This window comes from Nannobrachium achirus, assembly GCF_963921795.1.
Source record: "Nannobrachium achirus genome assembly, chromosome: 4".
In the NCBI taxonomy this organism is placed as follows: domain Eukaryota; kingdom Metazoa; phylum Chordata; class Actinopteri; order Myctophiformes; family Myctophidae; genus Nannobrachium; species Nannobrachium achirus.
Genome location: NC_137813.1, coordinates 24232145 through 24251138, shown reverse-complemented (window position 1 = coordinate 24251138; position 18994 = coordinate 24232145). Strand labels below are relative to the sequence as shown.

General features: G+C 42.7%; 1 protein-coding gene across 1 annotated transcript in view; it reads right to left on the bottom strand.

Moving 5' to 3' along the window:
- mgat5b (alpha-1,6-mannosylglycoprotein 6-beta-N-acetylglucosaminyltransferase B) overlaps nt 1-18994 on the bottom strand; it is a gene marked incomplete at both ends in the record, with an annotated part of 105370 nt that overhangs the window by 58758 nt on the left and 27618 nt on the right. The window contains 4 exons of the mRNA XM_080723738.1: nt 5901-6065; nt 9972-10139; nt 12690-12763; nt 15681-15790. Of these exons, the coding sequence (XP_080579864.1) occupies nt 5901-6065; nt 9972-10139; nt 12690-12763; nt 15681-15790 (517 nt within the window). The remainder of the gene's footprint in view (nt 1-5900; nt 6066-9971; nt 10140-12689; nt 12764-15680; nt 15791-18994) is intronic.

Sequence of the window (18994 nt, the reverse complement as noted above, 5' to 3'; positions counted from 1 at the left end):
GCCCTAAAATCACGCAAAGCGGTACACAGTATCTCTACAGTCATGTCATCAACATGCATCTGTCCCATCTAGCGCCAACATCAGGACGATTCTTGCAAAACACATTTCTGGACACTGCTCCTACAGATTTTGCACCAGTCTCGCAACGCCTTGTGTTGCGAGGCGTTGTGAGCATGTAGATCTGCTATTTTCACAATTTCTGCTTCTAATATTTGACAATTTAGCCAATGTTTAATTTGTCATTGCGACCGTCAGGTCGCAGTTACTGCCAAAACCTCCACCGTCTGTCAGTCAGTCAGTCAGTCAGTCAGTCAGTCAGTATGTCCGTCACGTCACACTTTTCCCCAACTCATATCTCCGCCACCGTTGCCCCAATACATGCCAAACTTTACACATACACTCCTTGCCTGCCAATCCACAACCTCCACCCCTCCAGGGACCCCCGGAGCTCCAAGGACCCCCAGGGACCCCCCAAAAAGTGCAAAAATGACCAAATGCCGTAACTCGGGCTAGGAGCGACCGGGAGAGCCGGGGCCGGTACCCACGCGTCCGCCTCGGCCATCAACATGAATCTGTCCCATATAGCGCCACCATCAGGCCCAACACATTTTTGGACACTGCTCCTACAGATTTTGCCCTAAAATCACGCAAAGCGGTACACAGTATGTCTACACTCATCTCATCAACATGGATCTGTCCCATATAGGGCCACCATCAGGCCGATTTTTTTCTAACACATTTTTGGACACTGCTCCTACAGATTTTGCCCTAAAATCACGCAAATCGGTACACAGTATGTCTACACTCATGTCATCAACATGGATCTGTCCCATATAGCGCCACCATCTGGCCGATTTTTTCAAACACATTTTTGGACACTGCTCCTACACATTTTGCCCTAAAATCACGCTGCGACCTGACAGTCGCTTATCTCCCGATAAGAGAGTCTTACTGGTTTTAGAAGTATTAAAAAGACTTTAGAAATGTGAATATACCCAGTTTGTTTACTGTTGAGTGAGAAAACAATGTTGCACATTAGGCTAATCATCTGGGGACCCCGACCCACAGGTTGAGAACCACTGGTCTAGTACAGCATTACTTAAGCCATAAAATCAAAACAGGTAAATTGTAATATTTATAGAATGATTTGTACTGTGCCTTCCATACATGTAATGTAGTGTTTTACAAGCAGTGCTTTACAAGCAAGTGTTTTATTGTTGAACCACAATAATTACAGTGCTGCCACGGTGAAAGCCATGCTGAGTGGCATTGCTCTGCAACTGGCGTCTCGGGGGACACATAACACTATAATTACACACCTCATTTCAACTTCAGCAATGACACTTCAACAGGCTATACAGCCCGAGGCCTGATTCACACACGCTGACTGAACGCATGACTGCGTCGCTCAAACAAAAATGACGTTATTTTCAACTGGATTAAACTGAACACGTTGGTGAGGAAGGCTCGGTCTGTAGGTGGAATTAAAGGTGTATTCAGTGATAATGAAAGTGGCTGGGGGTCATCTTGTCCCTTACTGGCCTTACAGCGTGGAAATGTTCAGTTTTTTATAGATTTTTTACACCATTATAATGTTCTCGTTTAGATCATTAGACCCAATCACTGAATATCAGTAGGTCTACGTCTCCAGTTTCAGGATATGTGTGATACTGATTTACAACGAGACTGTGGCATTTTATGAGTTCAGTAGTTTACAATCTAGGCATTTAGCAGACTTTCTTAGTTCAGAGCGACTGTGGTTCTCAAAACTTTCATTTTGACCATCATAACTAAACATCATAACATAACTACGGCCATACTCTACCCTGATTGGTCGAGGACTGGCTGGCCACCTCTGAAAACCAAATCTAGCTATGCTCGTAACATGGGCCATGGTGGAAGTCCTTATGTGGTCAGCACACATTCTAGTGAGGAAATGAATGAACATGTACCAATTATATTTTTATTTGAATGAAATACAATCACTGAATATACCTTTAAACTGGGCAGGGGGGCAGGTGTATAGAAATATTTTGAAAATAGCAGATCTACAAACTCGATTGTGAGCTTGTAGATATGCTATTTTCAAATGGATGAAATGTATATAGGGCTGAAGGGGGTAATGCATGTATGATAATAATAATCACAACCTACAAAGTAACTAGTAACTAAAGTTTTCAAATAATCAAGATGTGGTGGAGTAGAAAATTGGAAATGCTCCAGTACCTCAGAATTGTACTTACAGTAAGTACAGTACTTGAGTAAATGTACTAACTTAGACCACTAGTGGAAGAGGAGGATGAGGAGGAAGCTACCCTCTCATGTCCTTCATTAAGAATACGCACTGCTACCCTCTGGTAGACGTTACAGAGTCCCAGTCAAAAACAAGAAAAGACATCTGAATAGATACAAATACTCATTTATTCCCACATCCGTTACTCTGTTAAACGCAGGCCGTTAGTGGGGTGTGGTGACTCTAGTGTAATGTATGCACTTACTTGACCTGTATGTCAGCACTGTGTGTTTTGCAATATTCCTTGTAATTTTCTTTCTTCTGTCTGTCTTGTCCTGTTGTATGTACGTAGCAGCCTGCATGTCCAAGACAAATTTCCCTCGGGATCAAATAAATTAATGTTGAATCTTGAATCTTGATGATCCTCCTCCTATGAGGAGTAGGGATGGGACGATATGAAAATTTCATATCACGATTATTGTGACAAAATAAATTGCGAGTTACGATATTATCGTGATAATCAAAATCCATTATCCTGGAGCGGAACATTTTCCAAAGAATTGAACATTTTCCCAAAAAACAAAACATTTTCCAAATAAATAGCAGATCTACAAGCTCCCAACGCGTCGCGACGCGTTGGGAGCTTGTAGATCGGCAATTTTTTGGCAAAGACATTTAAGAGAGTGAAAAAAAGACTGTACCTTTTACCAATAGAGGGTTTAAGTGGTACAGGATATGCAGCTCAGCAAATAAAAAAGTGAACTGAACCCAGTACACGGAGGAGGACGAAATCACGATAAATTTAATCTCCACAATACGATTATCGTGAGTGCTTTTTATCATGATAAACGATAATATTGCGTATCGTCCCATCCCTAATGAGGAGCATCTTCAGCCACAGAATTGACACATGAATTGCCTTGGGTTCAATGAAAGTCTTTGTATGTTGACGTGGAAAATACATGTGGTAATGTATAAATAAACCACTTTCAATCTGGCGTGCCTGTTTTCGGCATGTCATTATATCGTCGTTGTCGGGTGGAAACGTTGTATGTCCAAAACCGTTTGTTTTGTATTTATCATTTTAAAAATGATATAAACTAGTGAAGACAGCCGATCTTCAAGGACACAACGCCTCGCGGCGCGAGGCGTTGTGTGCTTGTAGATCTGCTGTTTTCACTACTTTTGTGCAACGGCCTTGTATGATGAAGCAGGGCTTTAATTGGCGAAAAAATTTACAAATTTGAAACCTGGAGATACAAGGTTTCTGCCCGACAGTGACGATATCAAGACTTGGGGGGGGGAATGAAAAAGAGAGAGAGAGAGAGAGAGAGAGAGAGAGAGAGAGAGAGAGAGACTCAGAGAGAGAGAGAGAGAGAGAGAGAGCACAAGAGAGAGAGCGCTTAGACAGGTGGGATAGACTGCTGTCTAGTTCTGTCCAGTCTTCCATGAAACATCTGCTTTCGCCGAGCCTATTCCTGTCTGTCTACAGATTATCATTCTTTCATTGCTATTCCTACTCCGCCTGTTTTCCAAACAGTTTCTTTGTCTGTCTGTCTCAGTGTGTGTGCGTGAGAGCGTGCGTGCGTTCATCTCTCTCAGACTGGAGAGTCTACAGGGTCCAGTTAATGGTAACCATTACTGTCAAGCACACCATTACACTGGACACAGTTCTGCTCTCCGCTGGGAACGTGAACAAGGATCTTGGCATTTGGGAAAGATGTGTTCTCTCTAGAGACGGATAGGGATGGGACGATATGAAAATGTCATATCATGATTATTGTGATATTATTGCGATAATCAAAATATCCCAAACATCCATTATCCTGCGGCGTAATATTTGCCAAAAAATAGCCGATCTACAAGCTTACAACGCGTCGCAATGCAACACGTTGTGAACTTGTAGATCGGCTATTTTTTGACAAAGCGATTTGGTAGAGACTGAAAAAAAGACTACTACAAGTACGTATTTTATAAGTACGTTTTACCGATAGAGGGTTTAAATGGTACCGGATATGCAGCTCGGCAAATAAAAGGTTAAGTGATCCCAGTGCATAATGGAGGGTGATTTCACGATAAATAAAATCTCCACAAGTGTTTTTTTATCACGATAAACGATAACATCACTTATCGTCCCATCCCTAGTGACAGAGAGCTGGCTTTGATTCATGCCGCGTCGTTTTGGCTGGTAACGATGGACCGATGAGATCAACACAGATTCATGTGCATTAAAAAAAATGAATGGAGACCCATTGGAGGCACATTTGGCCCAATTCCCAAAAAGACGTAATACAAAATGGACTACTGTAACTCACGGTGTCTCATTTTCATACAGGCCTTTGAAGTGCTGAGACACTTTTCAACTGGAGAGGGGATGTGAGGAGAAGTGTCTGGCCACAAATTGAATTCTCTGGGCGGTAAAGAAGAAGACTGCAATAAATCTAGGCTTCCAACGGCTGAGCTCTGAGGCTACTGACTGGCAAAGGGAATCCATGAAAGTGTACACATGCCTTCCAGTGTACAGATGCATGCACAAACGCGCACACACATGCACGCACGCACGACAATTTATGACAAAGGCTCTGAACCTTAAGTGTAGGCCAGTTGAGGGAATGTAGAACTACTGTTATTTTATCAGTGTCCATGCACTGTCCATGTGTATATATGTACGTCCCTATCCATATGTCCCTTTTCTGATCGGACAATATAATTATGTGATATGATGTCTATACATCATCCCTTCATCCCTTCAAATCTGAGACAAATTTAACCAAATTAACACTGGGGATTTTACTGTGTGCTTGAAGTCGTTGTCATTCTTCAGTCATGAAACTGCGGCTGAGAAACCTGCGCAGTGGAGCGATGATGTGGCAGAAGTTCTGTGTACTAGCATGGCATGTGGGCATGAAAACACAACATTAATACCTTCCTTCCTGCCTGCATGCATTCTTTTTGTCTGCAAAAGCTGTGCCTGCTTGAGGAAGGCTTTTATCATTTCACCGTTGAATACAAAATAAAAAGTATACCGGTACTGTATAAACGAAATCAAATTTGAATGTTTGAAGTGTTGTTTCCTGGGGCTGGAGGAGACAGTATTTCACATTTTACAGTCTGTTGGATCAGCAGAAAACACTTTTACTCCTGGTACTGTCGCTTTTCTATTTATTTCAATTCAGCTTTACGACTTTGACTGTGTGTCAAAATAATGGACACACGCGCACGCACAGTGCCGCGCGCACGCACACACGCACACACACACACACACACACACACACACACACACACACACACAGACTGTGTGTGAGCGTGTGCGCATGTCCGTAACTCAGTATACAAATGTTATTTTCTTTTGTTATTTTGATGAATAAAACTATAAGTAACCCGACAACGACGATATACTGTATCTCCGCTTCTTTTCCTATATCGCTTGTTTGGTCAAAACAGCCTGTTTTCTATGGACCATAGCTTACACAGTACACACGGATCATCGCGTTTGAATTTTCTCTTCTCCACGTGAAAGAAAACACTTTGAACGGCCGGGAGCCGCCGCGTGCACGAAGCCATCGAAAATCGTGTAAATAAAATAGGATTTGCCTATGGCAGTCAAAGTGCACTGAGCATGTGTGTGTGTAGTGTACAAAGGTATGTGAGAATGTACTGCACTGACCCTCTTCTGCTCTCTGTGTTGGTTGCGTAGCCTGTCATCCAGCCGGCGGGCCGCTGCGGCCCACTGCGCCGCCATCCTCCGCATTCGTCTCTTCATGAAGCTCAGGGACTCCTTGCCCGTCCCCACCTGCTCCAGCAGAGCTCCGATGTCTGAGCGCAGGGCAGCCTTCAAGAAGAGAACAGCAGGCGGAACAAACATCAATGGCAAGGTTGCAAAACTCACCTGTCAGAGCCATACATATAGAACAGTTGTTCTCAACCTGTGGGTCGGGAACCCCCAGGGGGGTCCCCAAATTATTTTAGGGGGTCCCCAGATGATTAACTTAATGTGCAACATATTTTTCTCTCTCAACAAACCAACATAACGTTTAAGTGTATAGAGGGTATCTGGACATTTCTAAAGTGACAATTTAATGACTTTTTAATACCTCTAAAATGACAAATTAAACAAACAAGTTAAATGAATTGTCAAATATTAGAGGCAGAAATTATGAAAATAGCCGATCTACATGCTCACAATGCCTCGCAATGCGAGGCCGCAAGGCGTTGTGAGCATGTAGATCTGCTATTTTCACAATAGAACCGTGTTATACAAAATGTAATGCCTCAGCTTTTAGTGCTCGTCAGGGTGGGGGGTGGGGGTCCCCCCAGTTTATTTTTGGGATCACGGCCTGAAAAGGTTGAGAACCAGTGATATAGAAGACTTATGATGGTGCCCAGGCCAGCGGCGGTAGTTGATGATGGTCACTCTTTTTGTGAGACAATCTTTGTCTCTCTCTCTCTCTGTTCTTTTCTTCAAGTGGATTTGTGGCATTGGAAGATAGTCGATCTCCCTGGGCAGACTACATTCACTGTCTGGACCCAAAACTGAAGGCTGCACAAAGTGTGCAAAATGAAAATACAGTACCACAGCACAGTAGAATAACCTACCCACAAATTTGAAATGAAGTGTTTCACAGAGTATGTTTAAAGAGTCCTTAAAAGTAGAATGTTAATATTATGTGTTACAGTATACGAGAGGACAAGCGATGGGCTTTATTGTGTTTTCATCCTCTGTCATTTTTTTAAGTATTTAATGATGGCTGCAGCACAGTGCTTCCAATGCGTCATTTTCTTTTGTTTTAGTTATCTTCATTAATTAACAATAATATTCAATCTTTCACTGGTGAGGATAAACCAGACATATTAAGCCCCATTATGAATGCTACTGTTTTGAGCTGAATGTTGATGGCTGGGATTGCATGCAGCACAGCTCTCTCTGTGTCACACAGAGTGTTATTTGCCCAGGCCCAGAGGCCAGGCTGCCTGAAGTCATCTTCAGGGGTGTCGCACCAAATTCTGGGCCCTGGGTACAAGGATTTACTATGAATGTTCTTCATAGGGGGAAGGGGTTTAACCCATTTAGACTGGGAACAAATTATTGCGCATTAATTTGTGCTTTAACTATTGAAAAATAGCAGTTATACAAGCTCACAGCGCGGCTGCGAGCTTGTAGATCTGCTATTTTGAAAAATCGTGAATGTCTTTCAATATTTCAATGTTTCTTACTGTATGTCAGTGGTGCTCAAACCTTTTCATGTGAAGGACCCCCAAAATAATATGTATTTGGCCACGGACCCCCATCTCAAAATATTTCGTTCCAGGGCAAAATTTGAATTACAAATGTCTGCTTAAAAAATACATATTGAAAGATTTGCACACATTTTCACGACTTCTCAAAAATAGCAGATCTACAAGCTCACAGCGCGGCACTCGGTGCCGTGCTGTGAGCTTGTATATCTGCTATTTTTCAATAGCTAAAGTATAAAATAATTAAGGCCCATCCACCATGGGCCCTCGTAACTCAGTCCCACTTTTCCCAACCTTGTGACACCCCTGGTCGTCTTCATGAAACGCCTTTAACAACTTGAACCCTAGTGTCCATATTCTGAGAATTGTAGCAAAAAATTGCAGATAGGCTATTTTCGGCAAAGAGTATTGGTGTAGAGGGGAAAAAGAGCAGACTAAGTACAGAGTAAAAGGTCAAGTTTATTAGGTAATGATGGCTCAATTGGTTAAATATCTGAAAACACAAATTGACATGAATCCAAAATACACTGGTGATTGTGCTGTCAAACGATGAAACTATAAGGAATCTATGAAAAGGTTGTGGGGGTCCCTGCTTCATCTCTCTCTCAACTATGGGGGTCCTTGGCCTGAAAACGTTAAAGACCCCTGGTGTAAGTACATGGGAAGCACAGAGGACTTACAGCATAAAAGGCACGCAGCTATGTCTCATACACACACACACAAGCAATATCGTTCAAAAGTACAATGTATTACATTTTGATAGCTTTAAACATTTTGCAGATGCTTGTCTAATTTTTAAGGTTTTAAACGGGCTTGCACCTCCTCCACTGAAACACTTCATAGAGCGAAGGGGAAAGTGGTGGCAGAGCAACCAGGGCAACTAAGAGGACTGCGATGTACTGTACCATTCAGACGTAGTGTGTTTGCTAAAACAGCCTTCTCTGTTAGAGCCTGGAATAATCTCCCTACCGATCGAAGTAAGAGAGACCACCAAATACAGGACCTTCAAATTCAACCTTAAGAGATGGCTTAAAGCAAAACAATTGTGTAATAATGGGTAATTATCAGCTCTATTTGTCACTGATGTCATTTCTCAATTTTTACTGTAATTGTTCTGGCTACTGTTCTATACTTACTTTATCTTGTATTGTGTTGATATGTCTGTTTTTGTATGGATACCCCGTTCACCCCTTTCAACAGCCTGCTCAGGGACTACAGCTGAAAATGTGCGTGCTTTTGGCCAACTATGGCTCATTTACATGGATGTGAAAACTGACATGTTGATTAATGTGCACTGTCCCTGGTTAAAAAAAAACATACAGTATACCACATAGCTAACATCTACCTTGCTGCCTCTCTCCACTCTCATATCTATATTTGGCGCCAGCACTTTCTCCATCATAAACACACAAATCCTGACACTCTCTCCCACAGACAGAATCAATATGCAGAAGTCTGTACTTTCCCCCCATGCAGGTGAATCATTGTTCTTGTAGGTGGCGGTGCCACAGTAAGAAACAGTCTCTCCCCCCGAGGGATAGCTGTAGGATTAGTGGCAGTGAATATAGGCAGGTAATTAGAATAGACGGCAGAGCGGGTGGAATGAATGCACACCGGGGCCGGTTGGTGTTGGGTTTACAGCGCTCCAGGGAAGAGTACGGCAACTGAGGGGGAATACAGTGAATACACTGAGCAGGGACAGCGACATTCGGAGACAATCGGAGGCAGAAGCCGCGTGAGTGCCGCGTCCAGCGCTCTCCCGGGAGAAGGGAGGGGGCCAGATAGACGAGTGGTAAATAATGGGGGGATGATGAAATAACAGCTATCGCTGCTTTTGTGATATGACAGGAACACCAAAGAAAGGAGCTGGACGGATGATCCGCTGGTGAGGTTCAGACACACAGTGGTGGAAGAAGTACTCACATTTTTTACTTAAGTAAAAGTATCAATACTGCAATGTAGTAGTACTCCGATACAAGTAAAAGTCCATAATTCGAAATGTACTTGAGTAAAAGGTATGAAAGTGTTGGCATGAAATGGTACTTAAAATACCAAAAGTAAAATACAAAATGTTTGGAAATTGATGATCTACAAGCTCACAACGCGTTGCATAAAAAAAGCCTAGGTATAAAATAGGGCTAAAGTGGTAAATGTATGTTTTTTAATTATAATTTATATCTGCAAAGTAACAAGTAACTAAAGTTTTCAAATAAATGTAGTGGAGTGAAAATACAATATTTGGATCTGAGTAGAAGTAAATCCCATTACTTAAGTAAATGTACTAGTTACTTTACACCACTGCAAACTGCATCAGTGCATCACATACTAAAAACAGTCGGTGTGTGTGTGTGGTTTTTACTCAACACCATCTGCAATTTTTTCTATACACTCAAATCCTCTGTTGATTTAAACACTCAGTGTGACAGTGAGACAAATAGATACATGAACACTGATGATTTTACTGTGAGCTTAGAGTGAAATACCCAGGAATGGATGGGGTTACCTGTCTCTTGGGTGGAGGTCTGTAGGTGGGCACGGTGGTCTGGTTCCTCCAGGCCAGGGGGGGGCAGAACCACTCCACCTCGCTCAGGTACACCAGGAAAGAGCAGTCCGAGCCATCCACACCGTAGAAGGCGTAGCAAGGGTCCGAGGTCCAGCGCGCACGCATCCACTGGAAGGCCAGGTTTCCATGCCAACAAATTAATAGTTTCAGTTTAGTCTCCCTCAGAGGCTGTGTATATCACAATTGGGGAAGATTCAAATGTGACCTAAACTGTCGCAGTCGACTGAGGTTAATATCAAGCCTGTAAAAGGCTTCATTGGTGAGAGGTTTATGTGTTCATCCCTTATGACCTCTTGTTAATGTGGTCAAAGTGGTTCATAAAAACCAATGTTGCGGCCAGGTGGGTTACCAATGTATTTTTACCGCTACAAGGCTGTGCCACGTTTGCCGTGAAGGTCATGGGTATAAACAGATACATACAGATAGAGACTGCAGCTGCTCCTCATTGGAGCGATGCATCGACACGGCCACATATAGGTCGGACTCTGGGTAAGCCAACTATTGCATGTCAGTCTACTGAAGCAGGAGGGATCTCCATAATTGAATTACTATAGGCACAAGTTAGCACCTTGACAGAGAGCCAACTTGCCCACCCACAAACTGTACATACAGACAGCACTCATCACCCTACTTGTGCGCTCTGCTGGTCGCACTTGCCGTTTTCTTCGGAAAGTGACTGAGTGCACAAGGTGCAAGAAATATTTTTGTAAATCTTTATGGGATAGCAGGGCCGGATCTAGCCTTTAGTAGTAGGTGGGGCAGCAATAAATGATAGGGAGGTCACCTCCAGCCCACGCCGTGAGGCGTGGGCGTAAAAAAATGGGGGGATCAAACCCCCTAAAACACCCGAAATGCATAAAAAACAAAGCATTTTGGCACACTTATACCTATAACACGCATTACAAACAACAGGTCTTACACCTATCTCTCTCTGTCTCTATATATTCTAGTAGAGATGGACTGATTGCAAAATTCTTGGCCGGTACCGATCCACCGGTTTTATGAAGGTCTGACCTGCCAAAACCGATTTTCCGGTACCGATTTCTTTAGCTATGAACTAGAAAATAGGGTTGCTCCAATACCCTTTTTTCAGGCCAAGTAGGCCTACAAGACATACTTCAATTTGAGTACCAATAAGCTAGAAGAACACAATCACAAAAGTACAATATCCAAAATCACAGACAATATCCAGTCTAATATGATATGGATATAATATTGATGCCAGCTGATCATTCACTGTAAGGCCTAAAGTTAAAAATACATACTACTGTATATATTGTAAATTGCTGTGCCATTGCTTCTGTCTGTGTCACTGTTAGAGCTGCATGATTAAGGCAAAACCTTTATTTTAAAATTATTGGTATACATATTGAGATAATTTATTTCAAATATATAATATATATAATATAATATTATTATTGAATAAATATTTTTTAACAAGCAAAACGATTGTCTTAAAAGCTAAAATAAATAAGGTTGCATTCATCGTCTTCAAGGTGAGAAATTTACCTTGTGTCACAGTAGTCTGACTCTAGTCTATTCCTTCCTTTCAAATATTTAAGGGCAAAATATTACCTCATGACCCTGGCTGTTCCTGTTGTTTTGGGTTGTAAAACCTCTGTAAGGTACTTAAAATGTTACATAATACATTTCTGTTGCTTAATGTACTTTGTGAAACTATCGGAGGATACTATAACGACCTTTAACAGGCTTCACCTGGACATGCATTAATTAATCCAGCGTGTGGACACATGACACCACGCAACCTGGCAACGTGAACTGACTTTTTTTTTCCAACAACAGAGAAACGGGAGGTGGTTTTCCTTTGAAACTGGCTAAAATAAAGGGACATTTATAGGATGGCTTTTTCTGTCGCTTGCAACAGCTTTTGCAATGCTGTTGCTTTCTGTTAAATGAAAGTGAAAGTAAACTCCTTCTGCATGGACCGTCTGGACTGGAGGCAGGAAAGCCTTGCGATGCTTTTTTTTTTTTTCCTTCTTCTTTGAGACTACATTGACACAGGATTATGGAATATATCCTTACATTGCAAAGGTAATCAGCATCATCTGTAGGCCTATTCTGTTGTAGGCTGCCACTAAGTAGACTGGCTGCTATTTGCTATGTTTAAATTAGTCTAGAGCATCATGCTGTGCACCGGAATTTATGTCAGTGACCGTCCGGTCACCGATGCGGCCGGTTTGATATCATACCAGCCGATTTTTGATTTTTGCATGCCATCATGTTTGGTGGGGCAGACAGGGCATTTAGGGGGGCATTGCCCCCCCTTGCCTATGCCTAGATCCGGCCCCGTGGGATAGATTAAGGGCAGATTTGAATGGCACCAGAAAACTAAGCCCACTACTATTCCCTATAGCAACACAACACAGTTCACAAGACAAATGGGCAGTAAAAGGCTCAGACCCTCATGGCCCTGAGTGGCCATGCACTTCGTAACGGTAATAAATAAGTCTGATTTATACTTTGTTGCGCGCTGGTGTTGCACACCGAAAATAGCCAATCTTTAAGATAGCTATTTCTGACACTGCTCGCAGCCAAGTATAAGAGTACAAGTGTAAGAGCACCAAAGGACAGCAGGACAGTTTGAAGTCTCTATGACAGGTCGTTTGGAAATTATTATGATGTGTACTGTAGACTTACGTCCACCTTGCTGGGGCAGTCTGGGTACCGGGGGTGTTTAGGAATATCACACTGTCCTGATGCTCCATCCCTAACTGACAGAGAGAAAGACGACATAAGTCAAAGTCTCACCCTATTCCACACTACTGTGCGTTGAAGAATCCTCAGTAAAACAAAAAGTCGTTTTAGAATCACAACATTAATGCTAATGATTTATTTGAAGACCACATACTTCATTTCAGATTTTAAGTGATTTAAAGGAACAATTCAAAACAAAGGGCAGGCAACCACTCTCAGATTTCATTTTCCGTAGTTGTTTTACTTTCTGTGTAAATAAATACCTAATCAGTCTGAATCATCTTTTCAGGGTGTAAGTATCATATTATATTATCGTGTTACTGTTACCCAAGATAACGCAATAAGGAAACCTCAAACCGCATTGAACCGCATTGTGATATTTTGGCAAGACAACTTTTACAGTACATCACATAATATCACATTTTGCAACAGGTGACGTCACAGGATGGAAGAGTTAATACTCGAACGACCTGAATGGCTAAACCGCCCGCAGGATGTCTCTCTGTTATTCAGAACTACAGCAGCATTGGGTCGTGCAGGCGTTGGGCGTCAATTAGGCACGCTCTGGGGCTAGTTAACAAGCTCATCTAAAAGCCCAGCCTGCCCTGCTGAGTGGCTGCGACCCAGCAAGGGCACCGCATACACAATGCCATGTTGCTGTGATTAGTGAAATAAAAATAATCATACGATTTTTCACTCCCTCGCTTCCTTCTCTCCTAATCATACGATTTTTCACTCCCTCGCTTCCTTCTCTCCCCTGCTCTCCTGCCCAGCTGCTTTCTCTCAATACCAAAACCCATTCTTTTATCTTTCGACCCCCTACATCTCCTTTTCTCTCTCTTTTGGCCTTTGCTTCGTCCATTCTCCTCACTATCCAGCGCTAGGCGGCCTAATTAAAAAGAGCGGCTGCTGTTCCTTCCACCAGCGTGCTGCCAAGCCTCACTGAGCACAATCACAGGCGACGAATTAGCAGCCATTCTGTTTGATTACCATAATAACGACAGCGCTCGCGCTAAAGGGCGCCAAAGCTTGCCATTGTCAAAACTTAGCCCGGGATTAGTAACGCTGTTAGCAAACACAGGGAATCCCTTTGCAACAAAGTAGATTTTTTAATGATTCCAGGGGGATTATTTCATTGTCTCTCTTTTACAAGACATGTTTTCATCTGCCACTGCTTTTAAAATGTGTCGCTCAGCAACACATTGAAATTGTCATCTCTGTCCGGTGCAGAGATATGATGGACAAAATGGATTGTATTTGATGAATGCCATTCCATACAAGTGCCCAATAAAGAAATTGAGAGCAAAGGCTAATAGAGAAAAGCGGACAGCCTCAGATCCCATTAACAAGACAGTAATTCATGCAGGCATTTAACACCACGCAGAGTAGCGTTTATAAGACAGCGACAAAGCACTGTGATGATGATGCAGTGGAGGAGAGTTGTGTAATTCCACCACATGACATTGAGGCTTGTTATTTGAATCGTAATATGGCAGAAAGAACATCGGTCATGTTTTATAATTATGATTAACCAGCAAATGCTAAGGCCGGGCAAGCATAACCTGCATGTTCAACACATTCTAGAGTCCGACTAGACAGCCTGTATGTACTGTAGTACTGTAAGTAGTACAGTCCGGGCAGGAATTAATAGTCGTGGGGTGAAGTACATATTGTCTGCGTCTGATGGAAACCTTGTAAAGCAGGGGTCTTCAGCGTTTTCAGGCCAAGGACCCCTTAGTTGAGAGGGAGATGAAGCAGGGACCCCCACAGCCTTTTCAGAGATTCTACATAGTTTCATAATTGATAACACGATCATCAGTGTATTTTGGATTCATGTTAATTTGTATTTTCAGATATTTAACCACTTGAACCGTCAATACTTAATAAACCTGACCTTTCAGTCTGTACTTAGTCTGCTCTTTTCCCCCTCTACACCAAACCTCTTTGCCAAAAATAGCCGATCTACGAGCTCACAACTCCTCGCAGCGTGAGGCGTTATGAGCTTGTAGATCTGCTATTTTTGGCTAAAGTTCTCACTCAGAATAAGGACACTAGTGGTTGATATAAAAAAGGAGAAAAAACTTTCTATAACACAAAGATTTGGAGGACCCCCTGTAGTAACTCGGAGGAAACCCTAGGGGTCCCGGACCCCCTGTTGAACACCCCTGTTGTACAGTGTATCTAAAACTGTTACTTTTCGGTGGGTGGCTCGATGGTTGGCTGGATGGCTGGATGGATGGCTGGATGGCTGGATGGCTGACTGGATGGATGGATGGAATCTTTATTAGTCCAAGATGTAAAAAACACAGAAGTACAGTAAAGGATAACACCAAAAAGTCCCGGGACTTTTCCATTGTGGTCCTATGTATTCAATTCGTCAAAAATGAAAATGTCCAATGTAGTCATTTTTCTTCATTGGTCTTGATCTTGTTAATATATTTCATTGGTCCAATATGTATAAAACCCACAGACAAACTAAAGCTTACACTATGAAATTCAAAAAGTAGCAGATCTACAAGCTCACAACATGTCACAATATTACATGTTATGAGCTTGTAGATCGGCTATTTCTTTTGACGGCATACATTTATGAAAACACATGAAAAGTTGAAAAATGGAGATGCGAGGCTTCTGCTCAACAGCAACAATATACTGAATGAAGGTGTGTGTGTGTGTGTGTGTGTGTGTGTGTGTGTGTGTGTGTGTGTGTGTGTGTGTGTGTGTGTGTGTGTGGGTGTGTGTGAGTGTGAGACGCACGTGTGTGTCTGAGTGTGAGCGAGTGTGTGCGTGCATGAGTCTTGAGCCGTAAAATTAGTTTGAAATGGATAGGGCTAGACTAAAGGCCTGTCAGACAAGAAGCATTGCAGCTAAATGGCGTTCTTTGTGTAGGTGTGTAATCAAAGTGTAGGTGTGTGTGTGTTCCTCAAACTCTACCTCTATTATTGGCCATGCTGCGCTGTAGAATCTGCTCCACCCTCATGGCCATATCAGACATGTTCTGTGCTATGGCCTGGATCCTCTCCAGTAGACCCACAGGCTGCATCCTGGACACACACACACGCGCGCACACACACACACACACACACACACGCGCACACACACACACACACACACACACACACACACACACACACACACACACACACACACACACACACACACACACACACACACACACACACACACACACACACACACACACACACACACACACACACACACACACACACACACACACACACACACACACACACACACACACACACACACACACACACACACACACACACACACACACACACACACACAGAATGTTAGAGAGGCAGGGGCTGAAAAGGGGGCCTTTTAGTGAAAATATTGAAAATAGCAAATTTTTATTTTCAGTACTTGATACAGTACCACACTAAAATAAGCATAAAAAAGGAAATACTGGAGATGTGGCATAGCATGGATGGAGGGCAATTCTTTCAACATAAGATGCTGCATTCAAGTTCTGGAGAGTTTGGACAAGGCAATTCTCTAGAATGCTGCCTTCATGTATGACATGAAAAGCGGGGCGCATTTAAATTTCTTTCACCATAGTAAAAACTGGTTCATGGTCTGGAGAGGGCACTTTTTACAGATGGATAAAGGGCAGGGGCTCAAGCCCCCTTTGATTTTCTATGTGTGCTCGTGCCTGCACACACACACACACACACACACACACACAGACAGGTTTGTCACTACACACGTTTGTCACTGCATTGATAAGACTACCCCCCATTGATCTGTGCCGTTTCAAACAGGTAAACTTCACAGAACGTTTCGGGAAGCAAGCCTCTAACAGAGCGGGGAACGTTTATTTATTCCAGCCCCGGCTTCCCTCCTACAGCATTTGACCTGTTTTTATTTTTGTTTTGTCATGTTTTTCTTCCCGGACACAAGTACGTTCAAGGAAGTGGAGGACATGCTAATTGTGTGGAACTCGGTTGGAGCGTGAAATAGAAAAAGCTCTTAAACACTGACAGACACAATTTATTTGTCGAGATAAAAAAAAGTGACTCTGAACACCGAAGCGAATCCCAGAGAGAAATGAGAAGCGTGTGCAATTAGGTTGTCTGAAGGCCTGAAAGCAAAAGATAGACAGATGGGGGGCAGGGGGGGTAACAGACTTGACATACATTTCAACCGTAACAACATCAACAAAACAGCTAAAGGTCATAGAAATGCTTTTAGCCTAAGATCCAAACTAAAGAATGTTCACCTTGCTCTGGGGCAAGGTTTGAAAAAACACAAGAAACTCCACATTGCAGCATATTGGGGGGATTGTACAGTGAATTAGTCGGAATACCTAATGGTAAGCGATTTCTCAGCGCATCAACAACTTCAAGTCAACAGAAGAGACAAAGTACTCACATTTCCACTCATTTTATTTGGCACAATCAATAGACTCAACGCTTACGCAGATGGTTCTCAATATACTGTACACAGGTTACAGATCATTTCTGTTAGCATCAAACAAAAGGTAAAGAATATATAGTGTGAAGTGAGTGGTAGAAGGTAGAAGTATCTTTTTTTCTCGAATTTCTGGCAAAACTGATATACAGTATATGGAGATCTCTATCGCCCGTTCGTTTTTCCCACAGAGATTTGCCCAAATATTGATATCAATTATCGTAAGCCTAGAATCTAGGCAAAAAAAAAAAGGCAAACATGGACATTATGGCTATGGCTTCATAGCCTATTTGGCATTACATAGCCATTACAGTACATTGCATATCCAGTAGCCTACTCACGTCAAACGTGGACAATGCACATTGATCAGGTTGTTTGGCATATACATTTCAAGGTAAATGGCAAACAGGCCATGGCAGGGGAGATGGGTAGGGAGAGGGACAACACATGCTATTGTCACAACAGCATGAAGAGGAGAGGTTCATTATGTGTGTGATCATAGTGTCATTTCACACACACACACACACACACACACACAAACACACATGCTGCCTCATTAACAACGTGAAAGAATGTTAGGCAACGCCACACACAAGAGCAAATAGAAGAGTGACGACTCCTCTCCTCTCTATGCATGGTTGTGGCTTTCCTACACACACACACACACACACACACACACACACACACACACACATGATGCACAGGCAAACATTGTGCACAGGTCCATTTGGTTGCATGCATTTTCAGGGAGGCGCGCGTGAAGTTTGTAGCAGTTAAAGAATGCCTTCTTCATGTATATAGACTGTGTGTGTGTGTGTGTGTGTGTGTGTGTGTGTGTGTGTGTGTGTGTGTGTGTGTGTGTGTGTGTGTGTGTGTGTGTGTGTGTGTGTGTGTGTGTGTTAGACAAAGTCACAAGGCACGTTGTTGTATAGAATACGCAGTTACACAACATTGCGTTTACCATTGCAAAGGGAAAAAAGCGTAATGATCCGTGGGAGTTCTTCTGAGTGTCTGTGGCAGTGTAGGGCTACAGATCCCATGGGCTGGAGGCGCAGAAGATCCCAGGGCTGGAGGAACACGTGGAGATTAACAGAGTCAATGTACTGAGTGCTGCTGTACGGACTTGAGCTCTGGAGCACGTGCTACCAAGCCCCCAGAACCCTGGGGGCGCCCTGAAACCAAAAGGACATGTTGGCCGTTTTGAGGTACTGCAGTTGGGTCTACTCACATGAACGCGCATTTTGGCTCCACCCCCTCCACTCCACACAACTGAACCCTCTGTTCCTCCCCGGAGCGGAGAACAGCGCACCGCTGACCGCATATTAAACCAGGAAATAACCACAGCGACTTCTTCTTATTACTTCTTATTCTGTGTTTATTAAATATAGATACCTTCCCGAATCTCTTAGTTACAACAACATTGTTCTTATAAAACAGTTGGTTTACTCATACGTATTAGTTATTACGATTTTCGCGTTTTGTCATCTTGACAGCAGGCTGTCTGCCATTGATTTTCATTGGGTTCTGAAAAGTCCGAACTCAATTTCTATCTTTTTTTTAAATAGCAGCTTTACGTGAAATGTTAATGAAGATTTAGTATCAAAATGGTGTTTAAATAAGATGTATACATGGTTTGATAACCTACAAGTAGGCGAAAGCCATTTCTGAGTAGGCCTAACTGTCTCATAGTCATAGAGTTATAAGTGGGTCTGTCTCATGGTCTGTCTCCAATCCATCATCCCAGTGGACCCCCCCCCCCCCTGTTATGTCTCCTTCTAAAATTGTCAACCCACCTTAAATCATTTTCAGTTTAC